Raw genomic sequence first — 23630 nt, 5'->3', positions numbered from 1 at the left:
TTAGCTAAGAGGGAGAGAATCAGTTTTGTCACAGTTTTGATCAATATTTTACCTTCGCTGAAATTTGCCAATGGGAATACAGTGATGAGAAAAGCTTTAAGAAAATGAGGATAGTAAATTGGAGATTAAGGTAAGACAGGTATAAACATGAAAATACTAAACGAGTCAAACTTTTTAAGTTTAAAGCAATAAGATTATACTGAAATTGTAGTTGGTCTGTTCTTGTTTAATTTAAAGGAGTAATTGTTTATATCAGTAAATGGAACTCAGGCTCCTGTCTACGTTTTCAGTCTTAGATCAGGTTTCATGCTGGCTGTGAGTTTTAGTTCTGTGATCTCAAGAATGTCTTTGTTGGTAAAGAAGTAGTTTAAAAAGCTGAGAAGGTTGGGAAAGAGATTCTTTTAAACTGTAACTTTTGATGTCCAAGCCCAGCGTACTGACTTTACCAAGCACAGCAATTTAAATAACTTTATTTGAAATGCTCCTTTTCATCTTGAAAAGTTTGGCTCATTTCCTAACCTGTCTTGTTTTTCATCAGATGTTTAGAAACAGCTTTCCTATCCTCAATTGACCCAAATGAAAATTGGGTTATTGTCTTGATTTCATACTTCCAGTTCTAATTGATTTTCAAATATGCCAGGGGACTTTTACGAGAGCACATTGAGCACGTATTACCCATGTTGTCATTCAGAGAGATGCCCCAAGTGTCTTGCTGAACATCCAGAACCAAACTTCAGCCATTTTCTATGAAAAACATGCGCTGCTTTTAGCTTTTTAGCTTGTTCTCCAAACCAATTTGGTCTGAACAAACCTTTTCTGATCGATCGCTTTCACAGTAGCTGTAGAATTACATATTAGTGACAGCGCAAACTAAATTCTCAGATGTTTTATAAATTGTTTCCACACTGTAAGCCTGAAAACTTAAAGGTTACTTCTTACGCCATGGGAAAATCCTGTGCACCCGTATGATCGCTGCCGTACGGTGGTATGCATTTGATTTGCTTTTTAAGCTTGGCTGAAATTGTCACGCTGGAGTTCACTGGAACTGCTTCCTCTGATAAGGGACTGACTGCTGCTGCAGGTTTGGCCTAAGGCATCCCAAAAATAACGAACCAACATTCGGCAGGTTTGCAAACCTTGGAATACTTCACGTCACGAAGAAGAAAGTGTTTGAAACTCTGGAAACGCGCATGATCGATGCTTGCAAAAAAGGATACAACCCAGGACTCTTGGTGCATCCTGAACTTGGCTATCTGCAGGCAGAAGGATGTGGAGACAGACAGCTAACTGGTATGTGGAAATGATGATCTGCTTTTAATAGGTTTTTAGGAAGAAGAAAAAAAAAAAAGAAAAATGAAAATGGTTTAGTTTCTAAAAATGCTGATTTTTATCCAGAAAAAGGCCCTGTGTCAGAAAAAGGCTTATGGCTCTGCAGGAAGAGGTTGCACGTTACTGCTGTGTTTTAGGGAATCAGAAAGTCTTTGCTGCCCATGTGTGAATGAGAATGGAGCAACTTCTTCCAGTAGCTACCTGTACCCACCTCTGCACTTCTGTTTCACTGTTCTTATCCTATTTAGTGAAGCAATAAATAGTCATTTTGTGTTATTGCTGTGAGAGACGATATCTTTAAGTAACTGTGGGGACCTTGTTTGGGAATACCTGTTTCATTCAGCACCCCTGTTGAACCTTAGGTCTGTATTGCTCTCCTGAGCTGTATCAAGGGGCTGGCCTATTCTTTATCACTGGTGCTAGACATTCAAATGTCCTTAGAGGAACCTTCATGAACAAAGAGCAGAAAGGAGTCACTTTGTGTCTCTTAATTGTGTACCTTACCTTAAATAACACCTAGCTCACAAACGGCAAATTGAATGGAGTGAATAGCTCCTCCTCTATGAATAGAAAGATAGAAACTGATGGATACTAAGTGAAAACAAAGTTGCTGTTGCTGCCTACTGATAGTAATGTTTGGAAAATGCTTGGTCTCCCCAACTTCTGCTAATTCATCTGTGCTAATTTATTGGTTCCAGAACGAGAGAGAGAAATTATTCGCCAGGCAGCGGTACAGCAAACAAAAGAAATGGATCTCAGCGTGGTGCGTCTTATGTTTACAGCCTTTCTTCCTGACAGTAATGGTGGTTTCACACGGAGGCTTGATCCTGTTATATCAGATGCAATATATGACAGCAGTAAGTATATTTGGCATTAATTACTGCTTCAGTACAGGGCAGGGCACATCTCTGTACATATAGAAATGCTATGTAGGTATTGCTATATTTAGGTAGCCCATAGATAAGTGGCCTCATGTCTGTCCAAGTACATATGCTGTCATTCTGTTCTTGGTCGATGCTGCTGTAAGCCCTAAAGCAAGATTTTGTTTTGCTGTTAGTGTGTTTAACCCTGCCACCTGTGTTAGGAGAATACTCTAAATTCCTTTTAGAACGTGTTTGAATTTTGCATACTTGTCTTCAGTTGCTTTCTATGGCAAATCCTTGTCGCACGAGATGTGAGGAAAAATGCATTTCAGTCTTTCTTGCTAATTATCCACTTTTCATTTTGCTGGGCATCTGCTTGTCCTTATTTTGTAACACTAGCATTACCAGAAGGTTTCAGCCATTTACTCTGGACCTGTTCGTACTTTTATACTTGTATCATGTCACTCTATTTGTAGCTGTTCTAAGTGAACATTTTCCCTTTGTGCTTTTGGATTATACTTGGTGGTTTTACCTGAAACCTTTTTGCTGCTCGAGATTTCTTCCTTGGAGCTGTGTGTCGTCATGTTCCTGGTAATTTTACTGTAATGAGTCAGAAAAAAGTACCTTTTTTTTCTTGGTGCAAAAGTCATATGTATGTCATCACTTTCTAAGGACAAAGTTTAAAGGTGTTAAATGTAGCTGTTCTAAAGCTACTGTAGTCTGTTGTTTGCTGTCAGTTGGAGAATGTAGTGCCCATACATCTACTACTCGTACAGCATGCGTGTCCCTTATTTTCTGAATGAGAAAACAGTCTTCCATCTGCAAGTTGAAGTGATTTAACTGATAGTGGTTGAGGAATTTAAGTTAAGGAATTTTAGGAATTTAAGGAATATTGATCTTTCTTAATAACTATTACAGATTCCGTTTGTTTTCTTACTCTAAAGTGTAATGATAAAGAGTATTGATAAAGCAAAGAGGACGAGAAGGGCAAAGAAACAACAGAGGCAGAATAATGAAGGATGGAGGGTGACTTTACATGATCTGATAGTGCTAAGACAAGGTGGAATGGTTTTGAACTAAAAGAGAGATCTATATTGATTGCTAGGAGAAAATTCTTTACTCGGAGTGTGGTGAGGCACTTGTCATAGTTACAAGTTGGCCAGCAAACTGGTGGATGCCTCATTCCTGGAGGTTTTCAAGGCCAGGTTGGTTGGGGTCTGGGCAATCTGATGCAGTGGGTGAATTCATGTTTGTTGATTCCAAAATATTTGTATAGGGGCTGTTGTTTTTTCCTTATATCCTTTGTTGCACCATTCAAGTTCCTTCCACAGAGCAGTCACAGCTTGTAGCACAGTTGTCTGTGACAGTTGCTTTTAATAATTATCAGCTGATAGTTGTATCTCAAGGACCAATAGGTAATGCAGTGATGCCTCTGCTAAATCTTTAGAGGTGAGCTTCTCGGTAACAGTCTGACGTGTTGGTCCAGAACTGAGGTTGCTTTCAAGTAAGCTAGAGAGCAGAATAAGCTTTGCATGTTACATTAAACTAATGACGTAAAGGTAACCGCTTTCAGCAGTGCCCTGTCACCAAGAAAATAGGAAAGAAAAAATGTTCTCTTATAATGCGCTCCTCTTGTACAGTTACTGTTAATGCTGGATGCAGTTCACCGCTCTGTTATTTTAATTGAAGTAATTTGCTGGAATGGCCAGAGCCTTATTTTATAGTTGGCAGGTTAGTCAGAGCCTGGAGGATACAAGATTACACCCTTCAGGTGAAAAACTGTTGATTCATTCTTTTTGAAAACACAGACAAACTCGTGTATGCTGCACTGGCACCTTGTCTTCCCATTGCATTTGTGTGTTTTGATTTTCTTGTCATCTAAAATGGTTATGAAAACAATTGTTTTTTAAAACCTTTTCTTTTCAATAGAAGCGCCCAATGCCTCCAACTTGAAAATTGTAAGAATGGACAGAACAGCGGGGTGTGTAACAGGAGGGGAAGAGATTTACCTTCTCTGTGACAAGGTTCAGAAAGGTAAGTGGTCCTGAGTATTGTAAGGAACACCAGGATGTTCGTCTGGAATACACATGAAGCCAGCTTTGTTGTCTTGCTGTTCTCCTGCTCTGATAAGTGCAGCAGGATTTATATGTGCTCTGTATTTCTGGAAACAAGGCCAGCAGGAAATAGTCCTGCAAACTAAATTGAACTTGTGCTGCCTCCTCAGAGACCAGCTTTGTCCTTCTCAGATTTCTGCCCTTGTCTGTGCTCTGTTTTTCATGGGTAATGGGTTCTGGGTGATCTTTGACTCCGTTAACAGCTGCTCTGAATTATTCTGAAGTTTCTGATTTATATTAAGTTTCTGACTGTAAAGGGTAAGTGTGTATCTTCTGTGTCAACCAGCAATGGGAACTGAGTGTATTCAGTGCTGCTGCTGCTAGTAACTTCATTCTTACGTATATGCTAACAGCAGAGATCACTTGGCTTCAACTGATTCTCACAGACTCTGCTCATGGTATGAATGTGTTAGGATAGGACTCTTGAGTATGGATTTGGTTGTTCTGTTTTTGGGTGGGAAAATAATGGTTTGTATCATTTGGGTTGAACTAAGAAAGAAATAAAACAAGCAGGAGTGGGGTAAATCCTTTGTATTTTTCAGCTGCAGATAATAGCTGGGCCTCCCTGGTGTAGACTGGATGGCAGAGGAGTGCCTAGTTCTCACCTGTCTGGAATGAGTCTCTGCCTTTGTTGTTAAAAGCCTGTCCTTTTCCACCTCTTTTCCTTGCCATGTTCTTCTAGCACTTGCACAGGAAACAGGGAGTGCTCTGGGGGCTTAGAAGAAACTGTTTTCCCTCAGTACGCTGTGTACCCTCTGCTTTCAGGAGGACCTACATGAAACTTAACTCATGTGCACAGAATAAATAAATACAAGTTTGACTCAGTGGAAGCCCCAAGGTGGGGTTTCCCCTTTGCCTGAGTGGGGTTTCCCCTGACCTCGTGGCTCTCAGGAACTTCCTCTCTGGAGGAACTTGAGCATGCAGGACAGCAGGAGTGGAAGTGGTGGTTCACCATCTTGAGCCTAGCAGCTGGTGGATCAGAGCAAGCAGTCCTCCATCGCCCTAAGAGAAAACAGACTTTTCTGTAATTTCTTCTCATCAGAAGTGCTGGGGGAGGAATATGCTACTGTGCTATTGCCCAGCCTCTCCTGGAATATACATAAGTAAATAAACAAAAAGAGAAGGCAGGAAAAGTTGTTCAGAGGAGCAGAAGCCGCGTTTGTGGTGCGGCTGTGCTGCGTCTGGGGGCTGAGGGATCGCTGCCGACGCGCTGCTCACCCAAACTGCTGCCATCTCACTGAGCTCTGAAGTGGCTCCCTGCCAGCAGCCAGCGGAACTTGAACTGTGGCACTTCAGGTTTTGCAACAGTTTTTTTGAACTGAAACTGCTGGAGGAGAGAGAGCAGTTTCTACATTCACACTTCACATTCTCCCCTCCCTACTCACTTGTTCCAAATAAAGCTCCTCTGCAATGTTTTCTTGCTCCGGAATAGGAGGAGGTAGTGAACCAAACTCTCCTTTTACTGTGCAGTGAACAGCAGCTTCAGTGAAGTTATCAGAATCAGGCTGATCTAAAACTGACGTAAGAAATGGCTTATCTGTGATGATGTTTTCTTAACGTGTAATACAGGAATCATCATTATCCCTGTGTACAATTATCACTCAGCTAAAAAGTAACCAAAGGTTACATAAATGCACAAACACCCTGAAGTTATTATTTCTTTGACTGTGCAGATGATATTCAAATCCGTTTCTATGAAGAGGATGAGAATGGTGGTATGTGGGAGGGCTTTGGAGACTTTTCTCCTACGGATGTACACAGACAAGTAAGTAATGGAGCATTTGCCATTGGTTAATGGTTTTCTGATCTCAGAAAAATAGGGTTATATTACAGCTGGAAAATCGGGTGAAAACCTCCATACTAACCTCTTCAGTCCCTGTTATTTGTTGGCAATTTCCTAACAATATTACAGCCCTAACCATTCCTTTAAGATCTATGGTAAGAATACAGCATCAAGGAATCAGGAGAAGAGATCCCTTGCTTTAAAGACACACCATAAGTTTGGATAGGATACATATGGAACTCTCTAGGCTTCCTGTGCAGGCACTGAAAAAGCCCCAGAGCAGATGCTTATTGACAGAGAGAGAAATGATGCAATAGTAACGTTTTGCCTTTAACAGAATGCTTTAGGACTCTTAACTCAAAAGTACAGCTGAAAGTTAAAGTGGGAATCTTGTTGTAGCAGCCTTTTACTCCCTGGTAAAGAAGCAGCTCCTACAAAAATAACACAGATATAAATACAGAGTTACTAAAAAACATGGTCTGTGACAGATGTGCTCTATCGTTGTTTCCTTCACAGTTTGCTATTGTGTTCAAAACACCCAAGTATCGAGATGTCAATATCACAAAGCCAGCATCTGTATTTGTACAGCTACGTCGGAAATCTGATCTAGAAACGAGTGAACCAAAGCCTTTTCTCTACTATCCAGAAATCAAAGGTAATTTATTAAACCCACTTTATATGCCAGAAACTGCAGGGTCCCTAGGAGTACTGTTAATAAGATGGGGCAGGTGGAGTCAAAGACTTTTTGTAGTTGTTATTTTTAGAAAACAGGATGTTTGCCTTCTTGTTTTGAGCAGAGCTAACATGGAAACTGGTGGGTCCGTAATAGGTTTGTTGTTGCTTTGTTTGGTGGATTGATAAGCAGTAGATGTGTTTTCCTGCTGAGGTATCCTATATGCACACGTGCCTCTCCATGCAGTAGGTGGCACCCTCTTCCACTGAGTTTCTGCAGAATCATATCCGAGGACATTTTACGGTCAGCACTTTCAAATAAAACTTGAAGACTGGCACCTGGTGCCAAAAGGACTTCTTTTGCAGTTCTTTCATCGTTACACCTATAGCAGTTTCACTGATGGTTTTCAGTTTTCTTCCCAACTGCTCACACTAGTTAAATAAGGCAAGGCACTTGGTGTGAGAGTAGGCAAAGTACTGCTTCAACCTCTTATGGTAAAGTGTTAGTTAAATGGCTGAAATAGAACAGTTGGCATCAGACCCACTTTCCTGAGTTGTCAGTGAACAGTGAAGTTAGTGCTAGTGAAGTCTAACTAGCAAGACTGTGCCACTTAAAGCCGTCTGTGTTTCACATGAGTTTGATGTGAATGTCGACAACAATCGTGCTTTTAAATACTAATGTTAAAGACAACAATGTACCTTGGGGTTCAAGTTGGAGCCAGTGTTTTCTTGCACCGAGGCAGCGGTCTTTTTGCCGAACAGTTAACCTGCCTTCAGTCCATGCTGTGAAGCCCTAATCTTGCAAGTATGCAGCGTCTAACATGGAGTTGGGGTGAAATAACCTAAAATATGAGTGCGTCCGTGCTAATGGACTAAGGACAACTGAGGAGACAGAGGGGAGGGAGGTTATGGTACGAGTGAATCTGTTTTACACTTATCATAATAAAAGAACAGAAAGCATTCTTTTTCAGAAACTTGCAGCGTTGCTGGAGGATTTTGTGTCAGTGATGGCTGAAGGATCCCTTACCCAAGTCTTAGAGAAAATAAAGTATACACCTGCAGAGCAGAACTGCCCAATGTGAAGCAAACTTCTTTGAGACTCTCAAAGGAGAGGAGTTTATTCAACATTGTGTGCGTTTTTGAATGTCCCACATAACCATAAAATTACCATTTAGGGACTGTATTTTTCCCTCTTACAGGTGTTCATATGAGCTTAGACGTGTATGTAGGCTGTTTGTTTTTCTGACTAGATTGCTATCTGGCATTTTCTCTCTTCATTAGTGCGAGTGTGCCTGGGACGTGCATACATACATACTTCCAGGTCATGTATGCATGGGAATAATGCATTTTGCTTTCCAGTATACTATTGCATACATTCAGCTGTCTGGTTTGATGCACTGACTGATGTGACTGTGTGTGGAATTTCGTTCTGTCCTACATCTGCAGAAAACTACTTGCTTGTTTACTGAAGATTGTCTCATTTTCTCAGCAGTTTTTTTATTGGATTGCAATCTCTGTAATGTTTGTATCTTTCTTCTGGCAGTTCTCCTTGTCATAATTTTTTACTTTCCCCAGTCCCTGGGATATTTCTTCTGCAAAGTCCTTTACAGTGAGGGTGCTGAAGCACTGGAACAGGTTGCCCAGTGATGTGGTGGAAGCCCCGCCCTGAAGACATTCAAGGCCGGGCTGGACCAGGCTCTGAGCAACGTGATCTAGCTATGGATGTCCTGTTCATTGCAGGGGAGCTGGAGTGCAGGACCTTTAAGGGTTCTTTCCAACTTGAAGGATTTTGTGATTCTGAATCTTTGTGTTTTGCTGTCCTGGGCAGGATATGGATATTTTTTACTTAGCTGATAAAATGCTTAGTCTTTCTGTCAGCTGCTCTTCCAGGTTGTCTGACAGTATTATGTGTCACCTGAAAATAAGCTCTTTATTCCATTGTCCTTCCTATTAACTTAAGCAAATCGTTTCAAGCAGTGTTGTTTTCAACGTATCTCACCATTCTTACCCCTTGACAGAAGTTTACAGGGCTCTGCTGATGCTCTGTGCTGTAGGGGATCAGAGTGCCTTGTGATTTTGCTGACGCTTTGAGGAGGGTCTGTTTCTGAAGTAGATTCGCTTAGTGGAGAAATCTGTGCTTATATTCTTCAAAGGAAGATATTCCTGAACAAGTATTTAGTTCAAGGCATGTGTTCTGATTTATGACTCAGATTAAACATGGAAGAATATTACATGAGCTGCTTTTGAAGGAAGCTCTGAGCCCCTTTCAGCCTTTCTGCATCTTTTTCTGGGTGTGGACTCCAGTAAGAGTGACTCCTTATTCTGTCTGTCCCTTCTCACCTGACATGCAGATAAAGAAGAAGTGCAGAGGAAGAGGCAGAAGCTCATGCCAAACTTCTCCGATGGCTACGGTGGAGGCAGCGGCGCAGGAGGCGGAGGCATGTTCGGAGGAGGAGGCGGCGGTGCCAGCTCTGGTAAGACAGTGGCTCTGGGGAAAGAGAGAATGGGGTTCTGCTCTCAGTGCCCGTTTGACAGATAATTGTTCTCATGATGAAATGAGGAATTCCGCTCATTCCACCCTGTCCTTGTACTGCTGTTTTTCATTTCAGTCAAGCTGCTCCTTGTTTTCCATGTAACTCATCAGCTCCTTTTCAGTCCTGCTTGGTTACACTGCTCCTGGTGACTTTTTTCTTCTTTTTTGAAGCTTTAAGTCACAGAAAACACCTTTCTAGCTGGAGTCTGAGTTAAAATTAAACAAGTTCATGGTTATTACTAGAACCACAGGTGGAATGTAGCTAATTAACCCTGGTACCATGAAGAATTGTTTAAAAAATTGAGGTATTAATTACTAAATTGCATACTGTGCCCTGTCTGTTAAACCCAGAGCATATCTGAGGTGCAGGATCATAAGAGCAGTGCTTCGATTTCTTGCAGCACAGCATTAATGATGTAGATCAGCAAATGTCATCTGAGCTGCAGTACCTTTGTAGCCCTTCTTTAAAGGAGGGGGATAAGCAGCAGTTGTCAAGTTGTTACATGCATTGCTACCAGCACATCAACAATACAACAACTGAACACAAATCTGCGGTAACCACGATGATTCAAATCATAACGCAGCGTACTGGTGATGTTACATGTGTACGCGTGTCCTGGGGACACGGGACTTGTGAGTGTTTTTGAAGGGACGGGGCAGAGTGCAGCCTGTATGGGAAATTTGTTTTAAAAGGATGGAGTCAAATTGAAGCTGTGACAGAGGAAGTTCAGGCTGGGTGTTAGGAAAAGGTTCTTTGCAGAAAGGGTGGTCAGGCAGCAGAACAGGCTCCCCAGGGAAGTTGTCATGGCAACGAGCTTGATGGAGTTCAAGATGCATTTGGACAAGGCTCTCAGACATATGGTCTGGCTTTTGTGTGGTCCTTTGTGGAGCCTGCAGTTGGACTCAGTGGTCCTCATCGGGTCCCTTCCAACTCAAGATTCTCTATGATTCTGTGAAACGCAAACTATGTAGGAAATAAAACTTCAGTTCTTTAGTCTTGGTGTTCTTCAAGATGTTGTTTTCATTGCTTTGGGGGTATAATTCTATTAATTCTTCATCTTCCTACCTGCAGGGTTCAGTTATCCTTCCTATGGTTACCCTGCTTTTGGAGGAATGCATTTCCACCCCGGCACAACGAAGTCCAATGCCGGAATGAAACATGGTAACCCTGAAGATGTAATTCTTTCAGCAGTTGAATTGAGTTTGACTGTCTTTTTCTTCTACAATATGAGCAGATGTTACGCAGGTTGAACTAAGTGTGCTGTGGGGGGGAGAGCTTTTCCCCTAGAACCAGTCCCTTTCCTAGAACCTCCAGTGACTCAGAGGTTCACGTATGTTACACTGCTCTGCTTCTCTTCAGTTATGTCAGAGTCCACCTTACATCTGTGTGTGTCTTCTTTTTAACCGCTAACATCTGTGAAGCAGTCACTGGATTACCTCTGTGTGCTTTGTACATTCACTCTATGTTTTGAGCAACAGCCCTTTTGCTGTTGCGAGAGATGACCCAAGACTTGACCAGAGAAAAGGCATCTTCTTTAGTTGCTGCAGTCTGGTACTACACAGTAGTAAAAAGAAAAAGTAATGTTAGAGTTTATGGAAAGATTGGAGCAATGATAAGGACAGTCCCGTCTTCCTAAAACAGAGAAATAATTTCAGATCTGCCTGGTGAATATTCTGTAGTTATTTCCAAAGTCTCAGGGATGAATTTGCTGTCAGGGAAAACAAATCTGATTAATTGCAGTAGATTGCCTAGCAGCACTTCACTTGGATCGATGTTCTTTTGAAGGGGTGTGTGTCTGTTTTGGATATGTAAAAGGTTATCTTTAAAACAGAGGCCGATGAAAACAGAACAGAAAATAATCCCTGCAGAGTGAGTTATGTTGCTCTGTCTGTCCCTGTGAGTTGGTATCCATAGTACTGTGATTTGTGAGTGTTTAAAGATAACCCCTATGTCTAAGGAAATTTTTATCTTGAGTTTTTTAGGGTTTAGTTACTGCTGGTTGAGCTTTGTTGCTTGAACAAAAGAAAAGTGGGAGTATTGAACACTAATGGTATTTATTCCTGTTTGAAGAACTGTCAAGTAGCACAGCTGAAAAAGATGAAGAGAGCTCTGATAAACAAAGTGACAAATGGGACACGGAACATGACGTGAAAGTGGAAACTATGGAGAAGAATGAGTGCAGAACCTCTGGTCGTAATGAGGAGAAAGAGGATGCTTCTTTGTGCTGTGAAGATGAAGGAAACAAAGCAAAGTGTGGTTGCCAGGGTAAGTGAACAATAGGCAGATCATATTTGTGGTAGAGGGCAAAGCTGGTGTTAAGTCTTGGAAACTCCGTGAATGTCTGCTTGCTGTTTTGAAAACATGATAATTTTCCTTTGAGGAGGGAAGAGCAGTTCAGCTCTCTAGAACCTGAGATCCCTCCTTGTACATAGATTGGGAGATAATCCTACACCTTCATACTGCCACTGGGTATGCCCCCGTCCCGCAAGGAGGTGAGAAAGCTGAGCGTGCTGGGCACGTTTATTGCTGCTTTATAATAAACCTGTGTGAGGCTGACTGAAAGCAGTGACCACACACGGAATGCAATTCAGTGTATACAGTTCAGTGCCTTTTCATTTTTGGTGGGCTTTAATGGATAAAGAAGGTCTGTGTGATCGTTGTGCTGTCCTTCCCTGCAGTTCTGCTTTAAAATTGCATGCAAAGTAGCCTTAAAGGTTTGAATATAAAATGTAAACCTATCATCTGTTTCCATACAGCAAATACATAGGAAAATGACATGTAGCAAAGCCTTTTATGCAACCAACCAGTGAACAAAAAGGGGAGGAAGACAGGAACAGTCGGTAGGAGTGGCTCAGCAGTAGGGTTATAAAGTCCATGAAACAAATCACCATTTCTCAGGCAGCAAGATTTTCTTTGCCTGGGAAACTCTAGCATGTAGTGCTATAGTTGGTGTCGCTGTGGGTTTTTTTAACATGAATAATGACTGTTTTAAAGGATTTGAGTAACCGTGCTTCTCATCACATTACAAACTCAGCAATTGGGGTAGGGAGATGTGGTGTTTTTTTCTGCGTGCTTGAAACCAGAGAGGTCCAGCATCCCAATTGTTTTGGATTTTTCTGTTGTATGAGTAAAGACTGAATTGCTTAATGCTTTTTATGTTGGCTGTGTATCCTGAATACAGCATCTATTGAATCCTATTACTGAGTGTTAAGGAGTAAATAACAAGTAAAAATGTATCAGCCTATGCATACAGTCTGGGAGCCACCGTGATCTCGAGGCTGTAAACATAAACTTCTTGGGTAGCTGGGTTAGCCTCTGGCATACAGAAATTCTGTGTTCGTGTTAATAAGGATTAGTAAGGTAGCTGGAAATCCCAATGTGTTCCCTCCCTGTGTGAGCCCTATGTAAATTATATCATCCATTTCACCTGTTTGCTGTTAGCGATTCCTATCCTTACTTTCATAGAAACTTGAATTAGCTCAGAATACGGGCTGGTTTCAGATGATACCACTTCTCAGAACAAGGACTGTGGTTTCAAAGTTTATCTGTTTCATTTTCACTAGTCTCTGCCAATACAGAACCACAAAGTACTGGCAGAGCAGCCAGCGGCCTCCCTCAGTTATGAATGCCCATGTAAAGCTGGAGAGTGCCTCATTCAGGCTGGGGAGGGGACACAAAGCTCTGCATTTATGCCATATTTTCTCTGTGAGTTTCTGTACAATATTTGATAGAATCACAGAATGGCCTGGGTTGAAAAGGACCACAATGCTCATCCAGTTTCAACCCCCTGCTATGTGCAGGGTCGCCAACCACCAGCCCAGGCTGCCCAGAGCCACATCCAGCCTGGCCTTGAATGCCTCCAGGGATGGGGCATCCACGACATCCCTGGGCAGACCTGTTCCAGTGCGTCACCACCCTCTGTGTGAAAAACTTCCTCCTAATATCTAAGCTAAACCTCCCCTGTCTCAGTTTAAACCATTCCCCCTTGTCCTGTCACTATCCACCCTTGTAAACAGCTGTTCCCCTTCCTGTTTATATGCTCCCTTCAACTATTGGAAAGCCACAGTGAGGTGTCCCGAGCCTTCTCTAATCTAAGCTAGCCCAGTTCCCTCAACCTTTCTTTCCCATAGGTCTCTTAGGCTTCTTGTGCCTCTGTTTGCTCCAGTTGAAATCAGTCAGAGCTATGTGGGATGTTCTTGTAAGTGCTTTATGGACAAGAGTCTTTGCCTGTCACTTGTATCTGAGCAGTTCCAAGTTTCTGTTCCTTTTGTTTCACTGCACACAAATGCACATTAATGGAACTATCAGTGCCACTCAAACCACAGGCAGCTTCCAGAGCTGGGCTGTTCTCAGGATTCCTGCTGCCAGAGTGCTCAGCGTGTGCCCTGTTTTCCTTCCAAGAGACTCACTCCCTCTATCCTTTCCTCTCAGGTGTAATTAACAGCCCATCTCAGCGAATGGGTAAATAATGAATGTGTGGTGATTTGCACTTCGTATTTCTGTGGCAGCACAAACCTGTGCCAAAAGAAGGTGCTGCTACCGGGAAGACAACCAAGCTAATGAAGGCAAACATTTGTGTTGCAGATGGTCTGTTCCTGGAGAAGGCGATGCAGCTTGCCAAGCGTCACTGCAACGCCCTCTTTGATTATGCTGTAACTGGAGATGTGAGGATGCTGCTAGCTGTTCAGCGCCATCTCACTGCTGTCCAGGATGACAATGGAGACAAGTAAGTCAGTGCTGGCAAGGACTTAGCAACTGGAGAGTTAAGTCTTTGGCAGCAGAGTGCAGTCAGCGTTCCATCTGCTGTGGGCGCTGATCAGGGACTGCAGCACCACTAAGCAAATGAGCAGCGTTCTCCTTTATGCTGTCTGGGAGATCAGTGCTGAGCATGAATTGCTGTGTTGGTGTCATGGAACACAGTTGATGGAGACGACCAGCTTTGTGCTGCAGGAGTGTGCCCTGCTTTTTTTCTATGCAAGTCCTTAGTTCTTCCTAGGGAATTTTAAGTTGTGGATGCTCTGGGAGTAGAACTAATAGTTAAGAGAGTCCTTGCTGCTTTTCTCCTACTGATACCAAAGGACACTGTGCAGATTGCGTGGGTCAGACTGAAATACAGTGAGGCACAGATTATTAGTGGTTATTTAAAACCAAGCTTGGTGGAAGTGATTCTGAACACATGCAGAGATGATCTCTCTTGAGTAAACAAGTGATATTATCCCATTGTCACTTTTTAGCTGGCAGGTTTGGGGCAGGTCCTGCGCAGTCATTCGTGTTTCCTTTATTTGCAGTGTTTTGTGCAGTAGAAGCCAGGTAAAACTTAAGGTCTCTAACCAGATGGAAAATCATAAGAGACTGAAGCAGGCCTCAGAGCGCTGATCCGCTAAATACTCAGAATCACTAAGAACTGCTTACTTGGCTCTCCAGCTGGCAATCTGATGAAGCTTTGAGGTTAAACAGTGTATGGATGAGGTAGGGGCTAGCAATAAAATGTGCTGGCACTTGGGACAGTACAACTTCTGTGTGCATTTGTTGGTTTTGTTTGGTTTTAATGCAAAAAAACCAAAAATCTCCCCAGAAGATGGTGGGAGTATTAATGTCTGTCCCAGTAAGAGTGACCTGCATTTAAACATCACTGTGGTGTTCCCCAGATTTGGACTTGAAGGGCATTTCAACAAAGTCAAAGTAGTTTAATCATGATGACAGTTATTTTTCCTGGATCAAGAAGTACCTGCAAGTGTGTGAGTCTCGAGCTTGTGTTGCTGTTCTCCTGGGAAGGAGTCAGACTGTGAGCGTGTAATGCATCCAAATAGCTCTGCAGCTATGGAACAAACCAAAGTTCCGGCAGCCGTCTGCCAGCTCTGTCACAGGAGCTGGTGAAGAGAAAACCAGAATTCCACAATTTATGAGTCAGTTCTCTGTAACTTTCCTTGTAACCCTTACAAGCGTGTGGCAAAGACTGCGCGTTTTGTGCTGAAGCTGTTAAAGAACGTTCCTGACTGCAGTTTTGCTCTTCTTTCATGGGAACAGTCTGCAGGGAATGAAAATACCTTTGTTGAGATCTGTGTGTTGTGTGACGGCTTTGATACCGGCTACGTTAATCTGTGATCAGAGTATACTTACAGCAGTGCTGGCTGTTACTGTGTTTATAGTACTGATCTCATGGAGTCAAAGAGTATTAAAACACTTGGCCTCCACGGGGTAAAAGTGCGATATTTACCACAGGAAAGAGAGCTGAGTGCAGTACAAGAGCAAATCTGTGAGATCTGGAAATAAAACGTCAGCATGAGAGAGCATAGAAGGGTGCCTGCTGGGGAGCGGGGGAACACTTCTGTATGACAGCGGTGGGACTGTTGGAACAGCACGGAAGAGCTGAGGGAGGAGAAGTGCCACAGTGCTGCCTAAAGCAGCGTCCAGAGCCAATAAACAGCCCTTCAGGGATGAGTTTGTTTTAGGAATCTTAGGGGTTTTTGGTTTTTTTTTGCCTTTTTAACATATTTTGGAGTTCAGAGTGCTCACACTGAACTGAAAGAGGACTCTATGCCAGAAATGGCAAGGGACTTCTATATTTTTCTGATGGAAGCGTAGATGTGTCTGCAGGTATTCCTGGAGCAGGTTACTTAGCAGCACATCGTGTGACCTGTGCTGATGTGTCCCCTCAGCAAAAGGCTTAAGACAATCTAGAAGTTGGCCAGGGGAGAGCTTGCTAAGGTGTGATTCAAAACAGGGCACGGCTTTGAAAGGACAACTCAAAGAAACAGGACAGATCAGGTGAGTGATCAGAGTCACAACCTGCTTTTTTCCTGGCGTTTTTTTGGCAAGTACAGCCACTGTGGCTGGCGGTGTGAAGGAGCCGTCCCTGGAGCAGAGCACAGCAAAGGCTGCAGCAGGAACTCAGCAGAAGCAATGCTTTGCTTTGCAGAGTCACTCATGTCCCTCAGCACGTTTTTCCTTCAGCAAGTCAGACACCTTTGGCCACTGCTGCAAACCCTGGGTTTGTTGGTCACTGGCCTGAGCCCTGAGTCATTTTGCTTGATAATTAAAACAAGAAAAACCTTCAGCCTGGGGAGAGGGGAACCCCCAAGGGAAAATCTGCCTGGGTAGCAGATGAGGCTGTGGAAATTCTGGAGGAAGGCTTTGACAGGAAGAGATGCCAGTGTGCTGAGTGATTCCAAACGCTAGAAAAAAAACAGTGAAGAATCTGGGTATTTCAAACAGGTTCTGAGACATTTCTTCGTGATACAAAGCTTTTATTTGTTGGACTAGTAGCGAGGTCGTAGTCAGGACCAGCAAAATCCATCCTGAATCTCCTTTTGTGATGGAAGGGTTACACACAGCTCTCTTCTCACTCGATATGTTTTGGTATTTGCATTCATTTTAGGTGTCGGCCATGACTTCTAATAGTCAAATGTACAGCCCAATATTTGTATCATACCTTTGAGAATACAGTAACAATGCTGATCTGTTATTTTGTTTCAGTGTCCTGCATTTGTCAATTATCCACCTTCATAGAGAACTGGTTAAAAACCTCTTGGAAGTGATGCCAGATATGAATTATAACAGCATTATCAACATGAGAAATGACCTTTATCAGGTAAGCTGTTGTGGTGGTGTAACTGATGGGGATCATTCAGCCAGCAAACACTGTACTCCTTACTGTCTTATCTTCCTTCTGTTCATCAGAATGAGCCCAGATCAGATAGTAAGGCAAACAGGTTTAGAATTGCACAGACAGAGGAACGCGGTGACACGCTGTAAGGCGGTGGAAGAACAAGGGTGTGCTTTTCACTCTGTCAGTTCCTAACTGCCTTGGTGTTAAGAGAAACGTCTCTGTTTGTAGAACAGCCCCAAAATACTGAATTCTTCAGTTTGTATTTTCATTATTTGGCTCCTCTGTTATCACACCAGAGATGTGGATTAGCGTCCCGACTCTGGGCGCTTTCAAACTTTGTAATGCAGGATAACTCAGGGTCATGATTGAGTTGCTGAGGAGGCTTGTAACAGCTGTGTCTTTCTGTAGCCTAGAAGGTCCTCGTGCCCGCTGTATGAGCACCAAGGTTTCTCTTTCGTTTCTTGGCTCACAGTGTAACATTTAGAACACACACAAAAGCACGTCTTTGACCCAGTAGGGAAGTAACTGTCAGCAGCCCAGCACAATTCTCTCCTTATCTGTAACACAGACTGAGCTTTTTCTGCTGCAACTTAGATGGGCTTTAAAAAGAGCTGTGGAAACTTGCCAGTACAAGGAGCTCTTTTCAGCCATGTGCACCGTTCCGTTGTCCTAAAGGCACCCAGCTGGACGTCACACAGCAGCACTCGTGAGATTTGTGCCATCTCTTTCTGTTCAGCACCAAGCTGTAAATGGTAAAGCCGAGACTTCACTCTGTGCAGATAATCTCCGAGGTTTTATTGTGACTTCTTTCTCCTCTTTCATGTTTCGTTTTTGTGTTCGCATAAAGGAAGTTTGAAATGTGGAAGGTGATGAAAGCAATTTTCTGTGCCCTCTGCTTAACAGAAATAGGAAGCAAAACTGTGCTCCATACAAGAAATAAATCTCAAACTACCAGACTTCTCCAGCTCTTCTACCTTCCACTGAAACCTTAAGCCAGTGATGGGAGGAAATGCAAGTTTAGTCTAAGATTTTCCTTCTGTACAGATACTCTGAACGATGAATCATGCTTTGCCGTATAAATTCAAGTAATTAATTGCAAATACATTGGCGTTTCTACTGACAAACACAAGCTTATTGTAGAGAGCTGAAATTAGTTCCTTTTTTTACAGTCATCTGTAAATATAAAAATAATGATATGAAGATGGAATCTTCTGCGTCTTTCAGATTGTTTTAGTGTGAGGAATAGGATTTCCTAAGCAGTGCAGTGCCTCACTGTTAAATGCGTGCTTTGTGATTGGTGAAGCTTCTTACTGACGAGGATGCAGAATACAGTTAGTCCTGGAAAAGCTGGAAATCTCAGCCTGAGAGCCTCAGTGCTGCAGGTGTCTTTGTGCAAAAATGGGAACCATGCAGACAGTATCAGCTAGATGATGTTGTGCACTCTGAACTCTGACAAACAGAACAGTGAGTTTTTTCTGCTTTTTTGTGTGTAGTTGTTTTGAAGGATTAGGAGATCCTAAACCTGGGTTTGGGAACTTGCTTTTTAGGAGCAAAATTAGAGTATGGTTCAGTTGTGGAGGCGGAGCTGAACAAACTCTGTAAGTGTGTGCGTTCCTTCTGTGGCAGGAGCTTGGCAGGGGGCAGCTGCAAACAGGGTTACTGCCTCTGGGAGTACAGGGATTCTCATTTCCCAAGGTGCACCACAAACAGCCAGGTTAGTCCCCCAGTCCACAGAGCAGGCAATGTCTGCCTTCCTCCTCAAGCCTGACTGCTGGCACCAGTGAGGTGGCTTTTATTTCCACTAAGTAGAAACCCTATCTGTATTATGCAGCAGAAGAAAATGTACCTGTACAGAAGTTTTTCACCTGTGCCAGCGTTAAAAGTGGAGCAGCGCCCCACAGTAGGTGCTTTCTTTGGCTTAGCAGATTTCTGTAAAGGCGTGTAGTTGCCCCTCATCTTCTCACGGCTCACTTGTGTCCCTTCCAGACCCCCTTGCACCTGGCAGTCATCACAAAGCAGGCAGAAGTGGTAGAAGACTTGCTGAAGGCTGGTGCAAATGTCAACCTCTTGGATCGCCACGGGAACTCTGTCTTACATTTAGCTGCTGCTGAAGGAGATGACAAGATTCTGGGTCTGCTCCTCAAGCATAAGAAGGCATCATCAATGATCGACCTTTCCAATGGTGAAGGTATGGAACGATAGTGCCTGTACCTCACATTTACTTACCTCCTAGACAAGCACCTCACCATTTCTGACAGCCCAGCCTTTCTACATAGATACAGACTTTGGAAGTCACATCTTTCCATGGTTTGCACATTATATCCTTGGCTTTTACACACCTGCAGTCAGCTAAGAGAACAAAGACGTGTAGGTTTTGTGGTTAGATGGAACATAGAGGTTGATAATGTCCGTATTGCACAGCGTGGATTGGAACTTTTTCTTCTTCAGTATCACAGAATTTTGAGAGCTGCTTTCCTCTTGAGATGCCCCACAGAGCCGCTGTTTAGAGAAATTCCACCTGAAAATATTTCCTCCTCTCTAGTGAACGAAATCCCCTCAAAAGGCATTTCTGGACCAGTGTCAAGTATCACCTCTGGAACTTTGGGACCACCGAGTCTTAAAGCTTATAAAATACCCATGGAGACCCAACTCTCCCACTATTCAATGGCACGGGTCATTTGAATTTAGTACTCTTGCACTGGATGTAGATAGTAAAATACGTGGCCTAAAAATGTCATTATGCCAATTAGAAACCTGTGTGAAGTTCCTCAGAGAGGGTCGATGATTCTTCTTATTTATAAGCAGAAAGGTTTATGATTCTCTTTCTGAGCCACTGCAGTTAATGTAGAGGTGACAGGGCTGTCTGACCTTAAAGAGCATTAGTCATTCTCCAGGATGTTTCAACAACATTCTAAGGTGGGCTCCTTCTTCTTCCCTTCTGTTCCAGCCATTCGCTGATGGGTATTTTATGCATGGTTTTGAGTCCCCATCAGTAACACAAATAGTTCCAACTTTGTGCACAAAGAACATTTTAATTAACACCATTTTTGGTGCTTAGATAGGCAAGGGGGCTCAGATAAATACAGTAACTCTCAGTCATTTTGTAGCCACTTAAGAAGTCATCGCTGTGACATTTCTGTGTTGTTCAAGTGCTAATGTACACAAATGGTTCTGTGTAGGTCTCAGTGCAATTCACATGGTGGTGATCGCCAATAGCTTGTCCTGTCTGAAACTACTGCTTGCTGCTGGAGTTAACGTCAATGCTCAGGAACAAAAATCTGGACGAACTGCATTGCATTTAGCTGTTGAACAAGAGAACATCCCCTTGGCAGGCTGCCTTTTGCTTGAGGTGAGGGCAGAAGTTCTTTTTCCCTGGTCTTCCCAGAAACATATTTCCAAGACATTCACAATACGTCAGCCTTCAGTGGAACTGAAGTAATGTTTCTCCTTATAGACTTGATTACTTTCACTGGTATCATGGTGAAATTATCGCTACTGTTATTTATTTGCTATTAGTCATTCAGCACTGCTGATGAACCTTTTGTAAGCTGAGAAATGTAGTTGGTGACCCTGACGTGACTGCCTGCGCCCTGCTTAATTTGCACTGAGTAATCCCAGCAGCCAATGAAACAACTCCTGAACAAGTTGCTGATCTGGTGCGGTGGAATGTGTGTGCAGATGTGCAGAGAGATAGCTGTGTATATCTGTAAATATTTGTCTCATCTCTCGCACCTTGATCTCGGCACACTTAATTGCGCACACCCACAGCTACCTGCAGTAGCTCCCCTGGGTATGGAGTACAGATGTGCTAGCGGCCCGTCTGCTCTGCTGAAGGGCAGCAGGAAGGCAGCTTTCAGTGCATGGCTAATGCTGCGGGTAATCTGATAATAGAACAATTATCTGATTAGTATTATGGGATGCAAAGTGGCTTTTGAGTTCTATCTACCTGGTTCACTCAGCGTGCCTCCTGCTGTGGCACTGCAGTGCACAACCACTGTCTGTTATTGCGTGCCGACAGTTGTAGTCACTTCCAATTCATTCTTTTCAGGCGATTGGAATTCTTGTGCAAACAGGCACAGAATGGTGCTGCTTGCAGAGCAGCAAGGTCCATGCAGACGCAAGTCTCTATGCAACAGTACTGTACAGATGAATAGCATTTTTCTTCTTCTCTTTCAATACTTAGGGTGATGCAGACGTGGACAGCACTACATACGATGGCACAACGCCTCTTCACATAGCAGCTGGAAGGGGCTTTACGAAACTGGCAGCAGTTCTCAAAGCAGCAGGTATTCGGTCAAGTGTTTGTTGCAGGGTTCTCTCGCACTGTGCCAGTTCAGGTTGAGGTGTTGCACACAGAGTCAGTGAACTTCTTAATGAGCAGAAGTTACCAGATGTTAAAAGCACAAAGGCTTGTTTGTCCTCTGTGAAGTCCTAGTTTCAGAGGCTCTGCTACTCTGTAGCACCATCTAATGGCTACAAAAAACAAAGCAAAACTGTGTTAGTACAAATACTTCCCAAGCATTCTTGGAAGTTTTGGGCTACTTGCAGATAGTTTTTAATATCTGAAGCAGACGAAAGACCCAGTTTTATAGTTGGGATAAGGGTTGGACTGCTTTACAGGCAAAGAAACTGGGGACACGTCTCTGCAGTTTTGAATCATGGGAGTAAATTTGGTTTGATTGTGTTTTGGGATGCTTTTTTCAGTTGTGTTTCATCCCTTAATACCTGAATTTTCTCCATTGACACAGAAATCCAGCCTCCCACTGCTCTGCCTGTGTGCTGGGTCTTTTTATAACACTCCTGCTTTCTGACACTACAAAAGGGAAGCCCTGCACCAGTGCTTCGTCACATACGTGCTCTGTGTGAGCCAAGAATGGAACTGGAAGCCAGTTTATATCATCAGACGCTTTCTTTGGGCCTTAACACACTCTTGTCTTTTCTTCCCCATCTGTATAATGGATGAATACGTGGGGATGGTGTGACATTTCACTTCAGTTTATTTAAAAAAAACAGCACCATTTTCAGAGTTCAAATGTGTATTCTCAGTCTTGAATTGCAAACCTTCTAACGTCGCTTTTTAAACTGTGCTTTTCAACAGCACGACGTAAAACAGCTTAAAAGCCTTTCCTTAGAAATGTCTTGCACGCTTGTTTTCCAGGTGCAGATCCTCACATTGAGAACTTTGAGCCGCTCTTTGATGTAGAAGAAGATGTGAAAGATGATGATGATGAAGGAATTGTACCAGGAACAACACCACTGGATATGGCAGCCAACTGGGAGGTACGTGGGCTGTTGTCTTTTAGTATTGACAATTTGTTTCATTTCATCCAGTTATTTAAATGGTGGCAAATTTCTGCAGCACTCAGACTGGCATCACAAACAAACTTACTGAGCCACAAGAAACAGTGAGTTAGTATTGGAAGAAATACTCAGAGCAGAGCAGCCTCAGAGCAGCCGACTTTGCTGAGCAGGATTGAACAGGCATTTCTTCAAAGTAGTTGCATTGGGGTTGTCAATATGGATAAGGGCAGCAGATGGAGCAGCATGTGCCTGAAGGTGCATGGTCAGGGTCTGCAGGGTCAGGGTGAGACACTCTGTAATAAGTTTCTCTGCTGCATGGTCTGTAGAACTGCAGACTGGATGATGTGTACTGAAAAAAGACTTTTGTGTCTCACCTAAACATTGGTTAGATTACATGGTTTGAGCTTCAGTATCCAAGTACATGCAGCTGGCATGATGTGAGCATGTAAGTAGCCAGCAGCTCTGATCAAATGGAGCTAGGCTGGGCAGTGGTACTGAAAAGATGAAAATGTAGCTCGGGCTTTGCTTGAAAGCACTGGCTGTAGACAGCTGCTAACTCCCCACTTAACTACTGCTACAGACCCTCGCTTATTCCAGAAGCTGCTTCTGTGTCCTGGCAGTAACTGCCAGATGACAGAGCTTAAGGGAGATGAACTTACAGATCTATCGCTCATGGTACGCACAGGTTTTCTGTAATTAAATAAATAAATAAATAAATAAAATAATGGACAAATAGGTTTTGGTTTTGCTAAATACTAAATTGAATGTATTCTCTTAGGTGTATGACATATTAAATGGCAAACCCTACATAGCAGCAGCAGCAGTTTCGGAGGACTTACTGACACAAGGTAATGTCTGTAAAGACAAGCTGGCAACATCCCCTTGGTAACAAACAGCAGAGTACCAAAAGTACGCTTGCAGAAGAACGTGCCCACAGCAGCTTGTAAGGGAGGTGGGGAGGGAGGAGGGGAGGGAGAAGGGGTACTCACTACCACTGCGGTCTGAGAAGAGTCTGTTAAGAAGCATGGCACGAGGGCCCAAGTTAGTACATTTCCGATATTACAGCAATATATTAGTAAGTACCAATGGATGCAAAAATAGATACTTTTAAATTTGTCTCCGCTTCTGCTCAGAAATGAACTGCTGTGTGACTTGGGTAAATAACAGGCATATTTTTCTGTTCCCCAGGCCCTCTGAGAGAGCTGAATGAGAGCTCCAAGCAGCAGCTTTACAAGCTATTGGAAACACCTGATCCAAGCAAGAACTGGGCTACTCTAGCAGAAAAGCTGGGGCTTGGCATTCTTAACAATGCCTTCAGGTTGAGCCCTTCACCCTCGAAAACTCTGCTAGATAACTATAAGGTAATGCAGCTGTAACAAATTGTAAAGAACATGCAGCTGTGCAGTGAATGTTGCCTTGCCCAGT

The 23630-nt window shown here is 43.1% G+C and overlaps 1 protein-coding gene across 2 annotated transcripts in view; it reads left to right on the top strand.

The window, feature by feature from the left end:
• The window catches only part of NFKB1 (nuclear factor kappa B subunit 1), a 55785-nt gene that overhangs the window by 30363 nt on the left and 1792 nt on the right, over window positions 1-23630 (top strand). For both annotated transcript variants that reach the window (XM_072334180.1, XM_072334178.1), the window contains exons 7-22: window positions 1127-1290; window positions 2028-2186; window positions 4122-4226; window positions 5980-6071; window positions 6606-6744; window positions 9113-9235; window positions 10367-10456; window positions 11366-11560; window positions 13880-14021; window positions 16772-16886; window positions 18891-19092; window positions 20084-20253; window positions 21088-21190; window positions 22063-22184; window positions 22984-23053; window positions 23394-23566. In XM_072334180.1, coding sequence (XP_072190281.1) covers window positions 1127-1290; window positions 2028-2186; window positions 4122-4226; window positions 5980-6071; window positions 6606-6744; window positions 9113-9235; window positions 10367-10456; window positions 11366-11560; window positions 13880-14021; window positions 16772-16886; window positions 18891-19092; window positions 20084-20253; window positions 21088-21190; window positions 22063-22184; window positions 22984-23053; window positions 23394-23566 — 2164 coding nt within the window. The remainder of the gene's footprint in view (window positions 1-1126; window positions 1291-2027; window positions 2187-4121; window positions 4227-5979; window positions 6072-6605; window positions 6745-9112; window positions 9236-10366; window positions 10457-11365; window positions 11561-13879; window positions 14022-16771; window positions 16887-18890; window positions 19093-20083; window positions 20254-21087; window positions 21191-22062; window positions 22185-22983; window positions 23054-23393; window positions 23567-23630) is intronic.

This window comes from Excalfactoria chinensis, chromosome 4 (assembly GCF_039878825.1).
Source record: "Excalfactoria chinensis isolate bCotChi1 chromosome 4, bCotChi1.hap2, whole genome shotgun sequence".
NCBI lineage: Eukaryota > Metazoa > Chordata > Aves > Galliformes > Phasianidae > Excalfactoria > Excalfactoria chinensis.
This window is presented reverse-complemented; position numbering and strand designations above follow the sequence as displayed.